This window comes from Salvelinus namaycush, chromosome 21, assembly GCF_016432855.1.
Source record: "Salvelinus namaycush isolate Seneca chromosome 21, SaNama_1.0, whole genome shotgun sequence".
NCBI lineage: Eukaryota > Metazoa > Chordata > Actinopteri > Salmoniformes > Salmonidae > Salvelinus > Salvelinus namaycush.
The window spans coordinates 24,501,316-24,525,706 of NC_052327.1; the positions used below are offsets into that span (position 1 = coordinate 24,501,316).

At 46.4% G+C, this 24,391-nt stretch overlaps 1 protein-coding gene across 1 annotated transcript in view; it reads left to right on the top strand.

Moving 5' to 3' along the window:
• Window positions 1-24,391, top strand: part of LOC120066224 (zinc finger protein 423-like) — a 139,684-nt gene that overhangs the window by 30,321 nt on the left and 84,972 nt on the right. The window contains exon 3 of the mRNA XM_039017435.1: window positions 4,071-4,277. Within this exon, the coding sequence (XP_038873363.1) occupies window positions 4,071-4,277 (207 nt within the window). The remainder of the gene's footprint in view (window positions 1-4,070; window positions 4,278-24,391) is intronic.

Genomic DNA, 24,391 nt, shown 5'->3' on the forward strand with positions numbered 1-24,391 from the left:
GCGGGGCTCTCCTCTGCAACACCACTGCTCTGTGGATTCTGTTAATTCACTTCTCTTCATCTAATTACCCCACACAAACATGTCTGTTTGCCTTTCCTCTGAGAGGGAGCAAGAGCGGGAGAGGGGCATTATCTACAAACATTAGACACCCTCCTCCCTCTCATAAACATACACACACACTATCTATGAGGCTTAATCAGCAGATATGAAAAGTGTGACCTTATTCATGAGGAAATAATTAGTTTAATAAAATCTGAAAGTACACTTGCCAACGAGCGAATGATTACTCTTAGCATACTGTATCTCCATAGCATTAAAGCGAATGGAAATAAAAACAACTACTGATTATTACAGTATATTGTAAGGGTATTACTTTGAGCACAACCTGCTGGTATGCAGTGATTCCTTTCCCCTCTACAACCAGGAAGTGCCAGTCCAGTTGTAGATGTTAAGGGGAAGGGTTAAGATGACCGTCCTATCATTACTGTAGGACCATGTTCTCACCCTGTTAACTCCACTGGTCTCTTCTCAAATGTACACCTCTTCTCCAAGTGTTTCTCCACTTTCCCCCTCTTCTTCTCTTTCTCTTTCTCACCTTCACCCCATCATCTGTCCCAGGTGATTTTTGGGGAGGATATATGGAGATTGTACATTTTCTCTCTGAATTCTTAGATTTGTCCTACCTGTTTCTTCAAGTTCGCAATGTCTGAATACTTACCTCCAATGTATGTGAAAGTAATTGAGATATTTGAAATAGTATTTGAACGCGAGCCTGGTGCGTGTTTGTGTATGTGAGTTAATTTTATCTGACTGTGTGTGTGTGTGTGTGTGTGTGTGTGTGTGTGTGTGTTTACTATGTGTTTGTGTAAATGTGTGTATAAGTGTGTGTTTTGGTCGGCCTCTTGGCGTGGTGACGGTCTGTGACTCAGAGATAATGGCTCTCCGCAGAGTGGGGGACAGGAGCTCCAGCTGGCACAGGGAGACATGACGTGTGCTGCTGGGATTGCTGCTGCACGCCATGCAGACCCTGCCTGTGTCCCCAACACTCCCCCACCCCTGGAAGCCCCAGGCCCTCATTAAGTGTCCCTACTCTGGATGGGAGACCGGGGAGGGGGGCAGCCAGGAGTGGACTATTAAATGAGTGATAAAACAAACATATGAAAGCAAAAGTAGAGGAGGAGAGGGGGTATAGGATAATGTAATGGGGTCAGTTAAAACTGTCTTTGTTAAAACTGTCTTTGTGAGGGTAAAATTTGTTGTTGGGTAGGTATTGTTGTTTTATGCAGACAGTGGTCAGGAGCATTGAGTTTAAACGGCACGTATTTTAAGATGAAACGCATCAATCATTATCTCCACAACTATCTTGTCAGAATACCCGCTGGCAACTGCCATGCCTGCCTAACAGAGAAAGGTGTTTGACCTACGACCTTATTGACCTCACACAGACATGTCATTTGTGTTTGCTACATGATATCTAGGAACATTATTGTTTACTATTCGCAGAGGAAAACTGGCCACTAGCAGGGCTGTCATTGCATTAACCATTGACAGAGCACTGTGCATCTTTAGCTCTCCAACCTAGCAGACAGGTAGGCAGAAAGCAGGCTGTCTGGATGAGAAATATGGTCTCTCAGAATATATCTGGGGGCATAAAGAGGCCTTGTTCATCTGAATGGCCATTTAGAAATCATTAGTCTCCTTGGACACCACTTCCAACGTAAGCCCTCATTTCATTTCGGTTTCCTCCCCTCAAATTGAATTATGTTTGAAAACACTCTGCGCGTCTCAAACGACTCTGCAGAGCCTTATTAGTAATGACCTCAGCACACATTACGGCACATCTAGGTGTGTGTGCGTCTGGTTGGGTAATATTGTAGTGTATTTTGTCTTTGCCTGTGAGGGCAGTGTTGCTGTGTGGATGATAACATTCAACTAATGGACTTTATCTTAGATATGGTGCCAGTGTTAGACTTTGCAACTGTGTAGTAGTGTTTAGCTGTAAACCCCCTCCTATCCATTGTGAGTCCTATTACAGTGGTGTGGTCTACACCAGGTAGAGAAGCCAGCTCACTTTGTTTACGTTGACTAGTATCCGTCACCTCTCCCGAAAAACAAATCTCCGCCAATCAGGACCATTATCCTCTCATCTCCTCCTTCCAGATAAATAGTGTGCTCTGTGTTCATCAGGGCCACTGCTGGAGCTGCAGTGGGTACAGCTGGGGTGCGCACCACCACCGTATCAATCTTCCCCAGTAGCAGGCACATCCAGGGAGGCCTAATGACGGAGGCAGCAGCACTGTGTAGAAGGCCTCTAAATGAAGTGTCCTCCGGACCCCCCTCCTGAGACCACCTCCTCCATCAGAGATTTGAAAGGCTTACTGGAGGGGAGGGGGGCTGCTGCAGAGTGGGGGTGTTGGGGGGCTGAGGAGTGGTTGCTGGATGGCATGGGGCGCCCCCCCCCCCTCACACACCAAACACCCTCCCAACCGTACCAGGCACTCTCATCCTCTCCTCTTCCTCCTGCCGAGCCCCATCCATCTCCCTGAGCCCTGTGGAGAAGAGGGAAGGAGAGGGGGGGAAAAGAGGAGGAGGAGAGGTGGAGAGGGGAAGAGCAAGGTCCCATCTGGCTCCTCCCTTGTTGTCATGGTAGCCGGTTGTGCTGGCATGTACTGGAGTTGGCAGTACCCATACCTCTGGCGTGAGGGCACCTGGGGGAATGACGGTGTGTGTGTGTGTGTGTGTGTGTGTGTGTGTGTGTGTGTGTGTGTGTGTGTGTGTGTGTGTGTGTGTGTGTGTGTGTGTGTGTGTGTGTGTGTGTGTGTGTGTGTGTGTGTGTGTGTGTGTGTGTGTGTGTGTGTGTGTGTGTGTGTGTACACATGCATGTATTAATGTTAGTTTGATTGTGCATTCATGTGTGTGCATGTGTTTGACTGCTAATATGCATTTCCTCTGTCATGGATGAAAGATTGTTTAAGGCGCATATCAAAGAATATGTGGGTATGTTCATGTCTAGATGTGTAAAGGTGCCTGTGTCTTTGTGATTGCAGTGTAGGACTGTGTCCGTGTAGCATCAGTTAGGGGCCACTCTCCTCCCTGTCCAGACGGTGCTCTCACCACTGGACAGATGGCCATAACCCTCCCTCCCACTCCTTTCCCCCCTAAATGCTCCATTCATCCCTCCATCCATTCATCCCACCATCCACCCTCCGCATCTCTCCCCGAGAGGACGAGTGTGGAATTAGAGCACCTCCACACCCAGTCTCTATCTCCCTGATCCAGCCCAGACACGCTCTCTCTCTCCCTACCAACCTACCTACCTAAAACCTAAGTTGTGCTGTGGGGCTGGGGTCATGGGCCAGAGCCCATTACCAGCAGCAGAATGGCGGGCGGGCAGACCGCTGGGCACTGCCAAATCAAAGCTGTGGAGTGCAGGAATGGCCTCCTCCTGCTCTCCTCTGATTGCACAAGTCCACCATGATTAGACAGGATGTGGAGCTTTAGGGAGCCAGCCAGCAAAACCACCCCCACTCCCGCTCCCTCTCTCTTTCCCTTTACCACCCTCCTCTTCTGCACTGACATTCCCCATCTCTCTCTCTTTCTTTCTTTCTCTCTGTCCCTTTCCCTCCCTCCCTCCTCAGTCTCCAGTGCAGTCCTTTTGGAACAGAGCGTTTAATGTGATAATAAGGTGTGAAAATGGAGCCACAATGGTGGAGGGAGGATTGTGGAGGCCGTTTTTTCCACTGGTCCTCCTCTCTGCATGCCATGAGTGGCAGTGTGGGCACACAGGCTGGCATGAGTCGTCTCCCTCCAGAGTCCTGAGTCCTTATACACCCTCTAATGCCACCTCACATAGACCCTCCATTAGAGAGCACACACAGGTCATGTGACCAGGGACATCTTTAGTATGAGATGGACTTGAAATAGTGCTTGTCCCGTTCAATTGCTGGTACAAATGGACTCAATCAAAAAATAATCTATTACCTCTGACCAATCTCCAGTAGATCAGTAGTTCCGGCTGTATGAGTCACATGCTGGTACTCAGTTTCCCTCTCTCTGTGTTTTTGTACCAGATGTCCCTGCTGCGTTGGACCGCGAGGCGGCGAGGAAGGAGCGGCGTGCAGCCCTAGAGGATGGGGACCACAGTGTCACCAGCCATGACGACCACATTGGGGATGATGACCTGGACGATGAGTCCATCTTCACCTGCGACAACTGCCAGCAGGACTTTGAGTGTCTGGCGAAGCTGACTGACCACCGCACCAACCACTGCCCCGCAGGTAAGACATCATACACACACTGAAATGAATACACTACACTGCAGGTAAGATAAACACAGGGTGGGCTACATCCACACACTGAGTTCTTTTGGGGCCAGGGGACTCGGGTCGTTACCCCCTTTCAATTCAATCAATCCAATACCTTGAGTAGTATTTAAAGCTACATTATGTAACGTTTTGGGTGACCCGACCAAATTCACATAGAAATGTGACGTATAGATCTGTCATTCACATAGAAATCAAGTCTAAGAAGAAAGGTAGATCTGTTTTATGTGCTCTATTTCTATGCTTCCCGTTCTTACATTTTGTTTTTGCGTCTTTTACTTTCGGTTTTGTACACCAGCTTCAATCCACTGAAAATACAAACATTTTTGTTATGGAAAATATATTTCACAGCGGTTTAAATGGTACAATGATTCTCTACACTATACTTGGTTGTTTTGTCACAAACTGAAATTGGGCGAACTACAGTACCAGTCAAAAGTTTTGACACACCTACTCATTTAAGGGTTTTTCTTTTTGTACTATTTTCTACATTGTAGAATAATAGTGAAAACATCAAAACTATGAAATAACACATATGGAAACATGTAGTAACCAAAAAAGTGTTAATCACAATATATTTTAGATTCTTCAAAGTAGCCAGCCTTTGCTTTGATGACAGCTTTGCACACTCTTGGCACTCTCTCAACCAGCTTCACCTGGAATGCTTTTCCTACAGTCTTGAAGGAGGTACCACATGCTGAGCACTTGTTGGCTGCTTTTCCTTCAGTCTGCGGTCCAACTCATCCCAAACCATCTCAATTGGGTTGAGGTCAGGTGATTTGTGGAGGCCAGGTCATCTGATGCAGCACTCCATCACTCTCTTTCATGGTAAAATCGCCCTTGCACAGCCTGGAGTTGTGTTGGGTCATTGTCCTGTTGAAAAACAAATGATAGTCCCACTAAGCGCAAAGCAGATGGGATGGCGTATTGCTGCGGTAGCCATGCTGGTTGTGTGTCTTGAATTCTAAATAAATCAGACAGTGTCACCAGCAAAGCACCATCACACCTCCTCCTCCATGCTTCATGGTGGCAACCACACATGCGGAGATCATCTGTTTACCTACTATGCGCCTCAAAAAGACATGGCGGTTGGAACCAAAAATCTCAAATTTGGACTCATCAGATCAAAGGACAGATTTCCACCAGTCTAATGTCCATTGCTTGTGTGTCTTGGCCCATGCAAGTCTCTTCTTCTTATTGGTGTCCTTTAGTAGTGGTTTATTTGCAGCAATTCAACCATGAAGGCCTTATCCACACAGTCTCCTTTGAACAGTTGATGCTGAGATGTGTCTGTTACTTGAACTCTGTGAAACATTTATTTGGGCTGCAATTTCTGAGGCTGGTAACTCTAATGAACTTATCCTCTGCAGCAGAGGTAACTCTGGGTCTTCCTTTCCTGTGGCAGTCCTCATGAGAGCCAGTTTCATCATAGCGCTTGATGGTTTTTGTGACTGCGCTTCAAGAAATTTTAAAAGTTCTTGACATTTTCCAGATTGACTGACTTTCATGTCAGTCATAATGGACTGTTGTTTCTCTTTGCTTATTTGAGCTGTTCTTGCCATAATATGGACTTGGTCTATTACCAAATAGGGCTATCTTCTGTATACCACTCCTACCTTGTCACATCACAACTGATTGGCTCAAATGCGAGAAGGAGAAGGAAAAAAATTCCACAAATTAACTTTTAACAAGGCACACCTGTTAATTGAAATGCATTCCAGGTGACTACCTCATGAAGCTGGTTGAGAGAATACAAGAGTGTGCAAAGCTGTCATCAAGGAAAAGGGTGGCTACTTTGAAGAACCTCAAATAGGAAATCTATTTTGATTTGTTTAACACTTTTTTCCCCTTTTTTTTCTTTTTTTGTGATGTCTTCACTCTTATTCTACAATGTATAAAATATATTTTTTATTTTGGTTACTTTTGGTTACTACATGATTCCATATGTATTATTTCATATTTTTGATGTCTTCACTATTATTCTACGATGTAGAAAATAGTAAAAATAAAGAGAAACCCTTGAATGAGTAGGTGTGACCAAACTTTTGACTGGTACTGTGTAAGAATTGTAATAACCAGGAAATGGCAGAGAAATGTCTTGATAGTGCATCTTTAAATGGTAGCATATCAAATAACTTTTCCCCATAGTCTTTATATTGTTGAATTGTAGGAAATGTGTACAGTAAATGCTGGGTGGACTCCAATCACGGGTAGCTAAAGCCTGCAGTTTTCAGAATAAGGAGGTGTGTGAATACGTACTCATTGCCATGATAGACTGGATTGAATCGGGCCCTGTGTCTGTGTCCTTATGTGACTGTCTGACTGGGTTTGTTTTGGTATGTATATCCAGTGTTGTACCTTTTGACCCATCAGTTTCATTCCATTCAGACCTTGGTGTACTAGAGGTTTGAAGACTAAACAAGTGAGATATGTGAGCACATTTACATTTATATTTCACATCAAGCCTTAGACACGTGATTGGTTCTGACTGGCTAAGGCCCCCCCCACTCTCCGGGCTCCTATTGCTGTTGGCTGTAGTCATACGCCACTAACACCAGTGTTGCTTAGTGTTCCTAAGGGACAGACTTGTTTTAAAGCTAACACAGGTCACACAATAGGAGTTATTAGGAGCGTTGGAATTAATGGAAGGCTCCAGGGCCCCCTGCAGGGGCATCTGGTTCCAGATTAATCAAGGCTCCTTAATGACCGCAAAAACGATCGACAGAGCCACTCAAGCTCCTAACATAACAGCCCTTAGCACGATTTTGTGTGTGTGTGTGCGTTTGATAGGGGAGGGGGAGTCATGTTGGGGACTATGGGGGGCTTAGTGTGAGTTCAGACAGGGAGAGGGAGCATGGCCTGAGCTCACACAGGGTAGGTGTATGACTATGAGTGACCCAGGGGTTGGTTGGACATTAGATACTTAACGTTTACGTGTTGTGTTGCGTACACCCTAATGCTGAACGACACTGGATGACCCAGAACTGAGACGTGTCTCACACTGATGTTCCTCTTTGGCGACTGCCTCCCTGCCTCCTGTCAGAGTGAAGGCTGGGAGATGTGATTTCAGCTCAGAGTCAAGGGAGAACTACATGTTGCTGAGTGAAGAGAGAGTGGAAGAAAAGAAGGAAAGAAAGAAATGAAATAAAACATAGGGTCCCCAGGGAGTGAGTGGTGGAGATTGCAGAATAATCCCAGGCTTCGACTGGTGGCTGGTATTCCCCCCGGACCTCAGCTTTAATATTATTATTGAAAAGAACGGTAAATTAAAAAACATTCACTGACGAATCCTTTTAAGTTCTCTGTGGCACCCCTGGGATTCTGCCTTGTGCTGCCTCCGTCCCTCTATCTGTTGGGGATAAACACACGCCACCACTCTGTGTGCGTGTGCGTGCGTGTGCGTGCGTGCGCGCGTGTGTGTGTGTGTGTGTGTGTGTGTGTGTGTGTGTGTGTGTGTGTGTGTGTGTGTGTGTGTGTGTGTGTGTGTGTGTGTGTGTGTGTGTGTGCGCTTACACATGCTTACTTGATTAGGGATTCACAGAATCGGAGGCCATCTTGGTATGGGTGGTAGTCAGAGCTGGGAGGCCATCTTGTGGAGATGGAAGTAGACTAGAGGATGGGTCCCAGGTGTTTAGACAAGTGGCAGGTAATTCAGCCACTCGGCAGCAGGTTCATAAAGTGGCTCCATTAATTTCCTATTTCTCTGAGTACATGTGAGTCTGGGAGGCCATACTGCCTGCAGGGGGACTGAGCACAGGCATAATGGTCTGGGAGGCCATACTGTCTGCAGGGGGACTGAGCACAGGCATAATGGTCTGGGAGGCCATACTGTCTGCAGGGGGACTGAGCACAGGCATAATGGTCTGGGAGGCCATACTGTCTGCAGGGGGACTGAGCACAGGCATAATGGTCTGGGAGGCCATACTGTCTGCAGGGGGACTGAGCACAGGCATAATGGTCTGGGAGGCTATACTGTCTGCAGGAGGACTGAGCACAGGCATAATGCCATGGAGTAATTCCATTCCACGGCTGACATAAGCCAGTGTGACCGGTGAATTTCACCTGAAATCCTGTAATATCCCCCTGCGTGCTGCATGCTGGTCTCTCACTCCATGGCCCACACAGACCTGCTCTGCCTGGGCGTATCCGAGAGAAGCAGTAACTCTAGACTGTGTCTGTGTATCGGGGCTGTGCAGCTGTGTTGGTAGGGGCCTGGTGGGCCAGAGCTTTGTTTGGGCAGCCTGTTGAGCTGAAGGGCTGCTCTGCTCCCTCCACCGCCTCACCCAAAACTCCTTTTCAACACGTGGTTTCTCTGCCTGCCCCCTCCACCCTCTGAGCCCTAATGGGGTAATAGTCTCCCCTGATCTGACCCCCGTCTCTTTCTCGTGCGCTCTCTCTCTCATCTTTTTCTGCTAATAAGAGTCCCAACAGGCCACATTAGATTTTATGTTTTAGTTTTCATCCCTGAAATATTCTTATGACCAATAGGCCACCCAGTGTACAGAAGCCCTGTGATCAGCCAGACTATGAGCTGCTCTTAGCATACTCTGGCTGCCAGTCTAGTCTAGTCCAGGGCTGGGCCTTTATAGAGGAAAACTCACTGCAATACATCCTTCCTCCTGCTGCTGTTGACTCTGCTGGAGAGGCCATGTTTGTGTTGGCTGTGTGGAAGCGGTGTGTTTGTTAGCTGTGTGGAAGCGGTGTGTTTGTTAGCTGTGTGGAAGCGGTGTGTTTGTGTTAGCTGTGTGGAAGCGGTGTGTTTGTGTTAGCTGTGTGGAAGCGGTGTGTTTGTGTTAGCTGTGTGGAAGCGGTGTGTTTGTGTTAGCTGTGTGGAAGCGGTGTGTTTGTGTTAGCTGTGTGGAAGCGGTGTGTTTGTGTTAGCTGTGTGGAAGCGGTGTGTTTGTGTTAGCTGTGTGGAAGCGGTGTGTTTGTGTTAGCTGTGTGGAAGCGGTGTGTTTGTGTTAGCTGTGTGGAAGCGGTGTGTTTGTGTTAGCTGTGTGGAAGCGGTGTGTTTGTGTTAGCTGTGTGGAAGCGGTGTGTTTGTTAGAGGATGTCTATTTCCTTGACATAGGCCTGTGTAGTGTGTTTTTTCTATTTAATTTAGTTTGTGTTTTTTGTGTGTACGTCTGTGTTTCTGTGGAACATGGAGTGGTGTGTGTGTGTGTGTCAGAGAGACCGATACTAGAGGTTGATCTGTGCATGCGTGCCGTTGTGTGGGAAGAGTCTGTGGAGAGTCTCAACAGGATAAGAAATCTGTAGCACTGGCTCCCTGAGGAGAGCTTGGAAAAAACCTAGAGATCAAATGGAGAACATTCGTTGCTCCGCTGCCCTGCGACCGGTCAAGGTTGGGCTCTGGCTGTGAGAACCCCTCCATCTGCATCCCCCTTCTCCCCCGCGGCACTGCACAGATGACCCCCCCCGCCCCTGCCCGCCTGGCAGGGTTGGAGCTGAGTGCCGGGGGGTGGGTTAGGAGGAGGTGTGGGCCCCGGGGTTAAGACACCACAGGCACCATCACAGAACCAGTGGGCCAGCCTGAGCCAATGGGACCATTCAGACTCCCCCCCCCCCCCCCCCCCCCCCTCAAGCCTGAACGGGCTCGTCCTCCACTCCATTCTGTGGGGTCCCTGTGTTTATGCTGCAATCCTCTGTTTAGTTTGGCTGGTTTATATATAGCAGACTGCCCCCCATCTCATACACATACACACACACCTCTGCTCTTCAACCCATGTGGCATAGCAGCGGGAAAGTGGGGGGCAGAGAGTTAGCACATTGACATACACACACACACACACACACACACACACAATTGTCCAGGGTATCTATGCAGTAAATGAGGATAATACGGCAAGATACTGGGAGAGGGAGAGTTTCGAGGTAGGCAGTGACGGGTCTGCTGGTGCTGAACAGTGGAGCTCTGTGGGTGGGTGAGAGAGTTGTCAGTCAGGAGAGGGGGGTGGTGCTTCAGCCTGTCAGATACAAATAGGAGGTGAGCACTAGTTAACCCGCCTTCAGGAGACTGAAAGGAGCTGTTAGGAGCGCGGGGGAGAGAGAGAGAGAGTGTGTATGTGTGAGAGAGGGGGGTTACAGACTCGGCAGTTAGAAAGCACTGTATTACTCACACCCTCACCTCAGAAAGAGCGAGGGAGGACGAGAGAGCGAGCGAGAGAGAGTGGACTGGGAGAATGACACTTTCAGCATCCTTCTAACAACACGGCAGTTGATGTATAGCTATTTTCCTCTTACAGATACACATCTGGTCTCATACATACAAATGCAAACATGCATACATTCTAAGACATAAGGCTATTGCAAGTGCTAGCATACTGGTGTTTACTTGTGTGTGTTCATGCAGGACATGAAGCACAGGCTGTGTGTGTTTGGTAGAGGGTAAGGGTGTTGGGACATTTAGGTCGAGCTCCGGCATGCCCCGTATGCCCTCTGTCTGCCTGGCACGGTCACCCATGAGACGAGGAGACTGGAATCTGACTCTCACTACTGCTCCATTTCACTCTCTCCCTTTTTTCTCTCTCTCTCGCTCTCCCTCTAAGATCATATAATTTCTCCTCCTCAATTTCTCTCTATCTCTGGGTGCAGCTGTGCTCTCTTTCCTCAGCAGGTGGGCATGGTGTTGGAGCCCCCAGCCTGCCTGCCAGGGAATCTGTCTAGAAAGAGAGTGGGAGGGAGAAAGGAGAGGGTAGAGTGTCTGTTTAAGGCTGGGGTCCCTGGGTGATTGGATGTCTCTAGGGTGCCCCGTGCCCCCCTCGCCCCAGGTTCCCAACGCCATGAATACATTTTCATTCTCCTTCCTGCCTGTCGTCATGGTGGCAGCTGGATCCGACACGAGGACAGGGCTCTTATTAAAGCCACAGATCACTTTCCTCAACCGAGAGGGAGGGAGAAAGACAAGGAGAATGAGAGTGGTTGAGGGAGATGGAGCGAAAGAGAAGGCGAGGGTGGTTGAGGGAGGGAGAGTAGTAGTGAGAGACTAGTGAGAAGAGGTTGGGATGAGAGAGGCCTGCAACCTGAGGCAAAATCACCAGACAGCTCCTTTCTTTACACACTGTGTGTGTGTACACACCATATGGTACTGTTTGTGTGTGGTTTTGTCTGTTTCTGTCTATTAAGTAAAATCTATTTTGATTCGAGTGTGTTTGACAGCGTAAACACATTGGACTGTGGGTATATCACATCTTATTGGTGTTAGCTGGGTTTTGCTGCTTTCTCTGTCTCTCCCTCCATTTCCTTCTTTCTCCCTCCCGCGCTCCTTCCCTCCCTCCCTCTGCTTGGAGCCTAAGGGTGGCCTGAAGATTCCTTCACTAAGCCCTTGGCACAGATACAAATGCAGTCACAGCTGGTTGTAAACTCAGGTTTTCCAGGGAGAGCAAGAGCCCTGCCTCTATAGGAGAGGAGGATTGAGAGGAGGGAAGGGGGGCACAGCGTGCAGAGAGCGGGAGAAGTGGGGGTGAGGCGGAGGAGGGTTGTTGTTCATCACAGGGTTCATTTTTCACAAAGTTCTCTCTCCCTCTTCCTCCCTCCATTTATTCCCCTCCCTCGTTCTGTCTTTCTATTCCTCTTCTATCGTTCCGTCCCTCTCTTTCTTCTTCACTTTCTCTTTCTCTCTCTCTTCCAGCCTACTTTCCTCTCCCTGTTATAAAATATGGATGGTACCCGTTTTGGGCGCGGAGTGCTGAGAGCCTCTGGCAGAGTGCGGTGCTCTGTCTCTGAAAAGACTCGGCTTGTGCATGCACCTAAACAGCAATCTGTCAACATGTCAGCAACACATGTTTTGTAAAAAAAAAAAAAAATAGAAAAAAAAGCTTCCAGAGGGAGTAATGGCTCCCACCAGAGCCCCGAAAATGCTTGGAATTCAGCATATTTCTATTGCAGGGGGACTCCCCTGGGGTGTTTTTTTTACAATGCCTGCATTTCATACATTTGAGCCAAAGACCCCTGGGGGCGTCCTTTCATAATGCCTGAAAATGTAGGGTTATATTGTGTGCAGTTCACCATGGGGCCTTTATTAATACCTGAATTCTGAGGGACTGGAAATTACATAGGGGCTCTGCGGGGGCCCGCGCTCGCACCAGGAAGGGAGAAAAACTCTGTGGGGACGTTTTCTCTTCCCTTTCCATCTCTTCTCCTCTTCATTTTTTTGTACTTCATGCAAGAGTGAAAAAGGAGAATTTGCCGAAGGACACAAAAAGTGTGTGTGTGTGTGTGTGTTGGCGCTAGCCTTCTTGTATTCAGCTTGTTTGCTTGAAGGCAAAAAATCGTACGATTAAAAATGTAACTTCCCCCTCTATTCTTGTGTGCCGTCATGTTCAGCTCGCAGTCTGAAGAGCAGATAGTAAATATTTGTGCTGTCTGTGTGTTCCCAGGAAAAAAGCCTTAATCTGGTGGAATATCCACACTGAGTTTTTTCAGGGTCTTAGGAAGAGGGGGAGAAAAGAGGACTGCATGTGTTTCCATACATTCATTTGTATTCCTGTGCTACAGGGTTTTGGTGTAAATTTCTCAGATATTTACACGTCAAATGCTGTCTGAAAACAGACACTTTTCAGGACATTTAAAACCTCTTAGTGATCCCTTCCCGCGCCAATCCCGTTAACTTCTCTAGGGTATGTGGGACGCTAGTGTCCCACCTTCGTCAACAGCCAGTGAAACTGCAGGGCGCCAAATTCAAAACAACAGAAATCCCATAATTTAAATTCCTAAATACATACAAGTATTTTGCACCATTTTAAAGATACACTTGTTGTAAATCCAGCCACAGTGTCCGATTTCAAAAAGGTTTTACGACGAAAGCACACCAAACGATTATGTTAGGTCAGAGCCAAGTCACAGAAAAAGACAGCCATTTTTCCAGCCAAAGAGAGGAGTAACAAAAAGCAGAAATAGAGATAAAATTAATCACTAACCTTTGATCTTCATCAGATGACACTCATAGGACTTCATGTTACACAATACATGTATGTTTTATTCGGTAAAGTTCATATTTATATCCAAAAATCTGAGTTTAGTCGGGACGCTACAGTCTCACTTGGCCAAAATCCAGAGAAAATGCAGAGTGCCAAATTCAAATAAATTACTATAAAAATCAAACTTTCATTAAATCACACATGAAAGATACCAAATTAAAGCTACACTGGTTGTGAATCCAGCCAACATGTCAGAATTCAAATAGGTTTTTCGGCGAAAGCAAACGATGCTATTATCTGAGGATAGCACCATAGTAAACAAAGAGAGAGAAGCATATTTCAACCCTGCAGGCGCGACACAAAACGCAGAAATAAAAATATAATTCATGGCTTACCTTTGACGAGCTTCTGTTGTTGGCACTCCAATATGTCCCATAAACATCACAAATGGTCCTTTTGTTCGATTAATTCCATCGATATATATCCAAAATGTCCATTTATTTGGCGCGTTTGATCCAGAAAAACACCGGTTCCAACTTGTGAAACTTGACTACAAAATATCTCAAAGGTTACCTGTAAACTTTGCCAAAACATTTCAAACTACTTTTGTAATACAACTTTAGGTATTTTTTACGTAAATAATCGATAAAATTGAAGACGGGATGATCTGTGTTCAATACAGGATTAAAACAAACTGTAGCTAGCCTTCTGATCATGCGCCTCTAACAAACAGGACACTTCGAGTGACCCTCGTTCAAGATGGCCGTACTTCTTCATTACACAAAGGAATAACCTCAACCATTTTCTAAAGACTGTTGACATCCAGTGGAAGCGGTAGGAACTGCAAGAAGGTCCCTTAGAAATCTGGATTCCCAATGAAAATCCATTGTAAAGAGAGTGACCTCAAAAAAAAAAAAATCTGAATGGTTTGTCCTCGGGGTTTCGCCTGCTAAATAAGTTATGTTATACTCACAGACATGATTCAAACAGTTTTAGAAACTTCAGAGTGTTTTCTATCCAAATCTACTAATAATATGCATATCTTATCTTCTGGGGATGAGTAGCTGGCAGTTTAATTTGGGCATGCTTTTCATCCAAAATTCCGAATGCTGCCCCCTACCCTAGAGAAGTTAACGGGATTGATTTGACAACACCCAGTGAAATTGCAGGGCGCCAAATTCAAACAGAAATCTCATAATTAAAATTCCTCAAACATAGAAGTATTATACACCATTTTAAAGATAAACGTCTTGTTAATCCAACCACAGTGTCCGATTTCAAAAAGGCTTTACGGCGAAAGCATACCATGCGATTATGTTAGGTCAGCGCCTAGTCACAAAAAAACATACAGCCATTTTCCAGCCAAAGAGAGGAGTCACAAAAAGCAGAAATAGAGATAAAATTTATCACTAACCTTTGATGATCTTCATGTATGTTTTGTTCGATAAAGTTCATATTTATATCCAAAAATCTCAGTTTACATTGGCGCGTTATGTTCAGTAATGTTTTGCCTCCAAAACATCCGGTAAATTTGCAGAGAGCCACGTCAATTTACAGAAATACTCATCGTAAACTTTGATGAAAGATACAAGTGTTATACATAGGATTAAAGATAAACTTCTCCTTAAAAACAGCCACGTTTTGCCATCAACAAACATACATATTTAAGTTATTTTAAATACATTTTCTTTGTACATTGAGTACATTGAGGAGAGTTACTGATTTCAATACATGTAAAAAAATATATATATATACACTGCCGTTCAAAAGTTTTTGAAAGAAAAGCAAAAAAATTGTTCCATTAAAATAACATCAAATTGATCAGAAATACAATGTAGACATTGTTAATGTTGTAAATGACTATTGTAACTGGAAACGGCATAGGCCCATCTACATAGGCCCATTATCAGCAACCATCACTCCTGGGTTCCAATGGCACGTTGTGTTCGCTAATCCAAGTTTATTATTTTAAAAGGCTAATTGATGATTAGAAAACCCTTTTGCAATTATGTTACCACAGCTGAAAACGGTTGTGCTTATTAAATAAGCAATAAAACTGGCCTTCTTTAGACTAGTTGAGTATCTGGAGCATCAGCATTTGTGGGTTTGATTACAGGCTCAAAATGGCCAGAAACAAAGTACTTTCTTTTGAAATTCGTCAGTCTATTCTTATTCTGAGAAATGAAGGCTATTCCATGCGAGAAATTGCCAAGAAACTGAAGATCTCGTACAACACTGTACTACACCCTTCACAGAACAGCGCAAACTGCCTCTTACCAGAATAGAAAGAGGAGTGGGAGGCCCTGGTGCACAACTGCGCAAGAGGACAAGTACATTAGTGTCTAGTTTGAGAAAAGAATGCCTCACAAGTCCTTAACTGGCAGCTTCATTAAATAGTACCCGCAAAACACCAGTCTCAACGTCAACAGTGAAGAGGCGACTCCGGGATGCTGGCCTTCTAGGCAGAGTTGCAAAGAGAAAGCCATATCTCAGACTGGCCAATAAAAATAAAAGATTAAGGTGGGCAAAATAACACAAACACTGGACAGAGGAAGTTTGGAAAAAAGTGTTATGGACAGACGAATCTAAGTTTGAGGTGTTCGGATCACAAAGAAGAGCATTCGTGAGATGCAGAAAAACATTTAAGATACTGGACGAGTGCTTGATGCCATCTGTCAAGCATGGTGGAGGTAATGTGATGGTCTGGGGGTGCTTTGGGGGTGGTAAAGTGGGAGATTTGTACAGGGGAAAAGGGATCTTGAAGAAGGAAGGCCATCACTCCATTTTGGAATGCCATGCCATGCCCTGTGGACGGCGCTTAATTGGAGCCAATTTCCTCCTACAACAGGACAATGACCCACAGCACAGCTCCAAACTATGCAAGAACTGTTTAGGGAAGAAGCAGTCAGCTGGTATTCTGTCTATAATGGAGTGGCCAGCACAGTCACTGGATCTCAACCCTATTGAGCTGTTGTGGGAGCAGTTTGATCGTATGGTACGTAAGAAGTGCCCATCAAGCTAATCCAATTTGTGGAAGGTGCTTCAGGAAGCATGGGGTGAAATCTCTTCAGATTACCTCAACAAATTAGCTGGCTGGCTAAAACCGGCACTTTTACTGAAACGTAGATTAATGTGCACTGTCCCTGTAAAAATAAAATCAACTCAAACTCAAATTGACAACTAGAATGCCAAAGGTCTGCAAGGCTGTAATTGCTGCAAATGGAGGTTTGAAGGACACATTTTTTTATTTTATTTTTAATCATTATTTATAACCATGTCAATGTCTTGACTATATTTCCTATTCATTTTGCAACTCATTTCATGTATGTTTTCATGGAAAACAAGAGCATTTCTAAGTGACCCCAAACATTTGAACGGTAGTGTATATTGGCACAAAAACAAGGTTTTCTTCAAACAGCGATGACATGCAGCTTATAAAAATATAAATGTACATAACATTGTAATTGACTATGTGCTGAGACCAATGTCATATGTTTCAGTTCAGTGTCGTTTTATTCCTCATTGACATGGTGGTTCAATGTTCAGACTAAGTGACCAGATGATTGAGTTTGTCAGTAATTTCCTGTAGGCTGTCAAAGTAACAGGTATGCAAAATATTTCAGGAAGATAATGGGTGTCTACCTCCTCAATTTAGGGTCTGTTATTCCTTTGTCGTTGTGTACAATACGTGTGTGTCTTAGTATGTGAGTTTTGAGGCCTAATGTGCTAATGTATTTTGGACCAGGTGTTTTTGTCCCCTAGTTGTATAGATGATAGTGTGTCTGTCTGGTTGGTGCTGGTTAGTGGAGTTGAGGTGTTGGCCCTGTGGGCCGCGCTGACCCTGTGACCTGGTGGGGGTCAGAATAGAGCCGTCATCAGGCCCCTCCCAGGGAGCCAGGATAATGAGGAACATACTGTTCTCTTGGACCCCCCCCCCCCCCCATCTCATTCACCCTGTAGAGTCTCCCCCAAAACTGCCCCTCGTCACACCCCCTCTCCCATGCACCCTGTTGAGTAGACCTCAAAACTGCCCCTCTCTCTCTCTGTCTCATACACCCTGTAGTGTCTGCCCCAAACATGTCCCTCTTTCTCACTTAGTCTCCTTCACACTGCAAAGTCTCCTTAACAACACTAGCTTGTATCAAATCATATTTTGTCGGTCACATACACATATTTTGTCTGATCTCTCTTGTCTGAACATAATGCCTGGGTCCAGTCTGGTCCCCATTGGGCTGTAGGCCTGAGATGGATCCCTGTAGATAAGAATTTCCTCCTGCCTCTGTCACCGTTCCTCCCCTGTTGAATGGACATGGCTGGTCCTCACATGGGCTCCGTGGGTATTTTCTAGAGGACCTCACATTATATTGGAACAAACTGCAGAAAACCTCTGGGTCATTTACAGGACACAGCCTCACACATTATCTAACACACCGCTGAAGACAGACTCGCACACGCAGACACAGACAAGCACACAGACGCGCGCACACACACACGCAAAGACACACGCACAGACAGGCCAGTATGGGAGAGCTCATAATAGTTTTAACCCTGTGTACAGGTGTGGCTCACCTTTTGTCATGTGAAATGTCAGGGAAAAGCAGTGCCAGGGAGGATATACACAGTTGAAGTCTGAAGTTTACATACACCTTAGCCAAATACATTTAAACTCAGTCTTTCACAATTCCTGACATTTAATCCTAGTAAAAATTCCCTGTCTTAGGTCAGTTAGGATCACCACTTTATTTTAAGAATGTGAAATGTCAGAATAATAGTAGCGAGAATGATTTATTTCAGCTTTTTTCTTTCATCACATTCCCAGTGGGTCAGAAGTTTACGTACACTCATTTAGTATTAGGTAGCATTGCCTTTAAATTGTTTTAACTTTGGTCACATGTTTCAGGTAGCCTTCCACAAGCTTCCCACAATACGTTAGGTGAATTTTGGCCCATTCATCCTGACAGAGCTAGTGTAACTGAGTCAAGTTTGTAGGCCTCCTTGCTCGCATACGCTTTTTCAGTTCCGCCCACAAATTTTCTATAGCATTTAGGTCAGGGCTTTGTGATGGCCACTCTAATACCTTGACTTTGTTGTCCTTGGGGTCATTGTCCATTTGGAGGACCCATTAGCGACCAAGCTTTAACTTCCTGTCTGATGTCTTGAGATGTTGCTTCAATATATCCACATAATTTCCCTACCTCATGATGCCATCTATTTTGTGATGTGCACCAGTCCCTCATGCAGCAACGCACACCCACAACAAGATGCTGCCACCCCCGTGCTTCACGGTTGGGATGGTGTTCTTCGGCTTGCAAGCATCCCCCTTTTTCCTCCAAACATAACGATGGTCATTATCGCCAAACAGTTCTATTTTTGTTTCATCAGACCAGAGGACATTTCTCCAAAGTGTGATCTTTGTTCCCATGTGCAGTTGCAAACCGTAGTCTGGCTTTTTTTATGGCGGTTTTGGAGCAGTGGCATCTTCCTTGCTGAGTGGCCTTTCAGGTTATGTCGATATAGGACTCGTTTTACTGTGGATATAGATACTTTTGTACCTGTTTTCTCCAGCACCTTTGCTGTTGTTCTGGGATTGATTTGCACTTTTCACACCAATGTACGTTCATCTCTAGGAGACAGAACACGTCTCCTTCCTGAGCGGTATGACGGCTGCGTGGTCCCATGGAGTTTGCACTTGCGTACAATTGTTTGTACAGATGAACGTGGTACCTTCAGGCATTTGGAAATTGCTCCCAAGGATGAACCAGACTTGTGGAGGTCTACAATTTTTCTTCTGAGGTCTTGGCTGATTTCTTTTGATATTCCCATGATGTCAAGCAAAGAGGCACTGCATTTGAAGGTAGGCCTTGAAATACAGTGAATTATAAAGTGAAATAATCTGTCTGTAAACAATTGTTGGAAAAATTACTTGTCATGCACAAAGTACTAGTCCTAACCGACTTGCCAAAACTATAGTTTGTTAACAAGAAATTTGTGGAGTGGTTGAAAAACGAGTTTTAATGATTCCAACCTAAGTGTATGTAAACTTCTGACTTCAACTATATATATATACATACACACACACACTCTGTTGTTTTTACAGCTCTCTGTCAGACCGGTTGGCCCCGTTTTTATGTGTGGACTGTTCTGTAATCTTAGAGGGCGGCTTTGAGGTGTGTGTGTGTGATGGAATCTGAGAGGCTGTAGGCTGGCATTAAAGGGGATGTTTTAATCGTGAGGCAGGCAGCCCATGTCTGGGTCAGGCTAGACCACTCAGCAACCATAATGAGGGGGCACTACGGGAGGAGATGGAACGACACATAGAGAAAGGGAGGAAAAGGACAGACTGATATGGAGGGAGACGGAGTGGACAGCATATTATTTTGAGGAAGCAGCGCTAGTAGCGACAACAGAAGACATTACAGTGAAGTTGATGAGAGCAGCCAGCCACAGAGGAGGCGATGTGATGTCAGCTATGCTACGGTTGGATGGGAGTTAGGGGAGGCTCTGTTCTCCAGTTCTTCCTGTACGAAGGGCTCCCCAGTGGGGCTTGGACCAGCCTCTGGCAGCCTCTCTCATACACCCACTTACCCCCACCCCACCCCCTGACGTCAGCATGTGACTGGCTTGCTTCCCTGGGTGCCTGGAGCAGCCATTGTTTCCCTCCTCCCCCTCCCCCACAGGCCTGCTCCACACTGCTCCTCTCCCTGTCCTTTGTCCCTGGAAATAGCCGGCCTGCTTAGTGCCTGATTCGAATTCGTTGCTCTTTGGCAGTCACTGGAGATGAGGGGGCGGTGGGTGATGGAGTGGGGGTGCTTCCACACTGGGTGAGGTAGAGAGGTTGGCTATGATGTGGGGGGAGGCATATTTGAGTTGTTTTTGCTGGGGGAAACAAAATGTGTATAGGTGAGTAAGCATTGATTTGTCAGTGGTTGTGACATTGGAGCCACCCCAAGGAGAGGGTAGGGGGTGGGGAGCACTGTGGGGCCAGGCAGTGAGCTCAAAGCCGAAGGCCCAGAATTGGGGTTAAGGACCAAGAGAATCCTCCCTATATTCCCTCTTCCCCACATCCCACGCACAGAGGAGACCTTTTGAAATATTTAAATCTGCTTTTCATTTTCAAATATGATCGAAAACATACTCCTAAATAAGTAAGCAGAGCCACAGGGGATAGAATCAGACAAGACTTCGAATACCCAACACCCAAAACACACAACAACAATTTTCTTTTTTTTAAAGTGGTCACGTTATTAGTCTTGCTGCATCACTGTCTTTTCAGAAGCAAGAAGTCTCTTTCCTTTCTTTCATTCTTTTTTTTCTCCTTCGTTCTTTTTTTCCTTTTAATGAGAGCAGCTCCAGTGGAGCGCGGTGGGGACGTGGCGGGCCTGCACTCTGGCTCACTGGTGGGAGCGCCCTGCTCGAGTAATGAACTCCCCCAGGACGCGGCACAGCAATGCGGGCCTGTTTCCATGTGCTGGGGAAGGCAGGGAGGGCTGGGGTGGTGATGATGATGCTGCTGCTGCTGATGTGGGGGGGTGGCTGTGGCTTTGGAGAGAAGAGAGAGACTTGCTCACCCCCCCGGTCGGCTGCCAAACAGTGCGGCCTGTGAGTGAGCAGATAAAGGGGGAGGGGAGGCTGGGAGGAGAGGCTGGGGGGGGGGGGGGGGGCTGACAGCTGTGAGGGACTTAGGGCTGACTGGTGAGGGGCTGATAAGGGTCGGTATGGATCGGAGGCACGAGGAGAACACTAATAATCCTCCAGCACTCTGCCACTGTGTGGAAAAGTTAAGGAAAGCTGAAGGGAGCACAGAGACTGGGGGTGTTGGGTAATGAGGAGGAGGAGACCAATGAACAGCTTGTCAAGATACACAAATCACATCTCAGCAAACTGTAGATTGGAAGATAGTAACTGGTTTGTTATTTTCCTCATGGCCAGCCACCTTCCATTCATGGGCCTCTATGCTGCTGTTGTCCTGTTTGGTAAGTTCATCTGGAAGAGAGAATGATCTGGTCCACTATTCTCCATTTGGCCCATGGCTGATGGAACACAGTGTTGTAGTGTCCACTTGTGTCGCTAGCTAGTAGCTAGCTAGCATTATGGTAAAACTGGTTCCCAACATAACTGCTTACCTTCAACACTAGACCCCCCCCACCCAACTCCAGGCCTGACCCCATAGTCCCATCATTGTAACTCATAGGTATCAATATCAGAGCAGAGAGAGGGTCAACAAGGAAAACCCACATTAAATAAGGCAAGAGGAATTGTTTTTTTCTAGATACCCACGTCTTTAATTATTTATTTTTTTGTAATACAATTTCAGTAATGGAACACCAGTAAGTAATAACAACACTTGGGGGTTTGATTTAATTTAATTGTTATATTAATACAATTTTGGGGCAGGCATGTGCTTTTAGCCTCGCCTGGCGTCGAGCTTTGTGTCACAGGAGGAGGGGTGGTGGTGTGTGGATGGACGTACTGTAAGAGGTGTGAATATGCATCCAGGTGAATGGCCTAGATTCTGAGTTTGGCAGCTTCTGTTCTGCCGTGTCCTTATTTTCTCTTGACATGTTGAAGTCATGCAGATTTAAACTCAATCAGTCAAACCCTTTTAATAAAATTAGGAAATTGAATAAAATGTTCCTGTCCTTTCAGCCAGTGGCTAAAAAGTCTCTATGGTTGTGAAATGGAATGCAATATTACTGCATTAACCACCTGGCTCCAGTAATTCAGGTCTTGTGCCGAGCCCAGGTGGTCGTGTAGTACTGTATCCCAGGTGGGGTGTATGTTACTGCAGGACCAGGTGGGGTGTATGTTACTGCAGGACCAGGTGGGGTGTATGTTACTGCAGGACCAGGTGGGGTGTATGTTACTGCAGGACCAGGTGGGGTTTATGTTACTGCAGGACCAGGTGGGGTGTATGTTACTGCAGGACCAGGTGGGGTGTATGTTACTGCAGGACCAGGTGGGGTGTATGTTACTGCAGGACCAGGTGGGGTGTATGTTACTGCAGGACCAGGTGGGGTGTATGTTACTGCAGGACCAGGTGGGGTGTATGTTACTGCAGGACCAGGTGGGGTGTATGTTACTGCAGGACCAGGTGGGGTGTATGTTACTGCAGGACCAGGTGGGGTGTATGTTACTGCAGGACCAGGTGGGGTGTATGTTACTGCAGGACCAGGTGGGGTGTATGTTACTGCAGGACCAGGTGGGGTGTATGTTACTGCAGGACCAGGTGGGGTGTATGTTACTGCAGGACCAGGTGGGGTGTATGTTACTGCAGGACCAGGTGGGGTGTATGTTACTGCAGGACCAGGTGGGGTGTATGTTACTGCAGGACCAGGTGGGGTTTATGTTACTGCAGGACCAGGTGGGGTTTATGTTACTGCAGGACCAGGTTGGTGTATGTTACTGCAGGACCAGGTGGGGTTTATGTTACTGCAGGACCAGGTTGGTGTATGGTGTCTTTTGAGGAGTACTGTGGTCTACTGTACCCTGAATCGTGACAGTCTGACGGGCAGCCAAACGGGTGATCTGTCATTAGCATGCCGAGGGTAGGCAGCATTAGAAAGCTGGGTAGGCGGGGGAGGGCGTGGGGTCAGTAGAAAGGCATGAAAGCACAATGAGCTAAAAGCCGCATTGGCTTTTTTCCTAACATTTCCATGTTTCTGTTCTTGTGCTTTATTAAAACGTGGAGGTGGTAAGGTGTTTGAAGTCGGGAGGGTGCAGTACTTTTTGTCTGGTCCCTCTGCAATCCTTTTTTCTGCTGTGGAGTCAAACCAGCCAGTGGTCACTATTGATCTATTCCTTCCACTATGCATCCCCAAAACCCAGTTGTGTGCGAGTGTATGTGTGTGTAAGCATTCTCTCTCACATATAGGCATGTTGACGGCTTATTGAATGCATGTTTTTGTATGTAACAGAATGTGAGAGGGTTTGCTTCATGGTTTTGTGTGTGTGTGTGTGTGTGTGTGTGTGTGTGTGTGTGTGTGTGTGTGTGTGTGTGTGTGTGTGTGTGTGTGTGTGTGTGTGTGTGTGTGTGTGTGTGTGTGTGTGTGTGTGTGTGAAGGTCAGTTTGGTTTCTCCTTCCCAGAGAACAGCCCCTGGGGCGATGCCAGAAGTTCCCAACAAAAGTTTTTTTTTCTCTCTGTCGGGCAGTCACAGTGGACAGCCATCCCCCCGCAGGCCAGCGGGAGGACCCCTGAGTGGATTGGGGCCTCGCTGGCGGGGAGGAGGGCAGAACTAGATCTGGCACTGTTTGTACGGCCTGGTGGGGGTTTGGGGGGTGGGGGGGGTGAGGACTAGAGCAAAGGCAACCCCAGGAGCCAATGGATTTGAGAAGTTTTTGGGAACCCCCATCCTCCCTCTCTCGCTCCATGGTTTGGCGGATGTAGACCGTAATTACAGGACCCCCTGGCCTCTCATTCTCCCGGCCTCTGCCTTTGATCTGTTTCATGTTGGACAGATATTTTTCCCCCCACTAGCTCTACCTTTGTCTCGTCCTCCGTTTCTTTTCTCTGTGGCTCCTTTCCCCCTGTCCGTACCCCCTTTTGATACACACTGTGCGGCTCTGCGCTCTTTAATACACAAAGAAACTTATATTTTCCCCTATTTTTTGTTTTAAAGTTGGGTTCTTTTTGTTGATGACCACATTGAACTTGATACAGATTTTTGGGGGGGACTTTGTAGTTCTAAGTAAAAAGCTCTTCTCTTATTTCTGGTCTTGTGTGAAGCAGACCCACAAAGCCAACAATCAGCCCTTCGTTGAGCCAGCCCTGACCGACTCCCAGACATGCCCCCTCTGACCGTTGTCCCTCGTTCAAAGGTCCCGCCCCTTGTTTGAACAGTAAACAATTATGAGGCATATGCATGGTGCGTGTATGTGTGTAGGAGCGGGCCAGGGACTGTTAGTTGGAAAATAATAATGCAATTATGAAAGTGGAAGTACACTAAACAGGGAACCCCACCTGTTGTCTCTCTGTAGCTCCCTGTCAGAGACAAGTCCTGCCAGGCATTGATCCTGGTTGGCCTAGCTGTGCCTGTGTGGCTGTGTGGGTGGAAGCAGGGACAGGCTTTGTTTGTTTGGAAGGTAATGGCCAAGCTACAATAATGGCCTGTTGATTCACCACCCTGTGTATTTGATATAGCCATTCTGCTCAG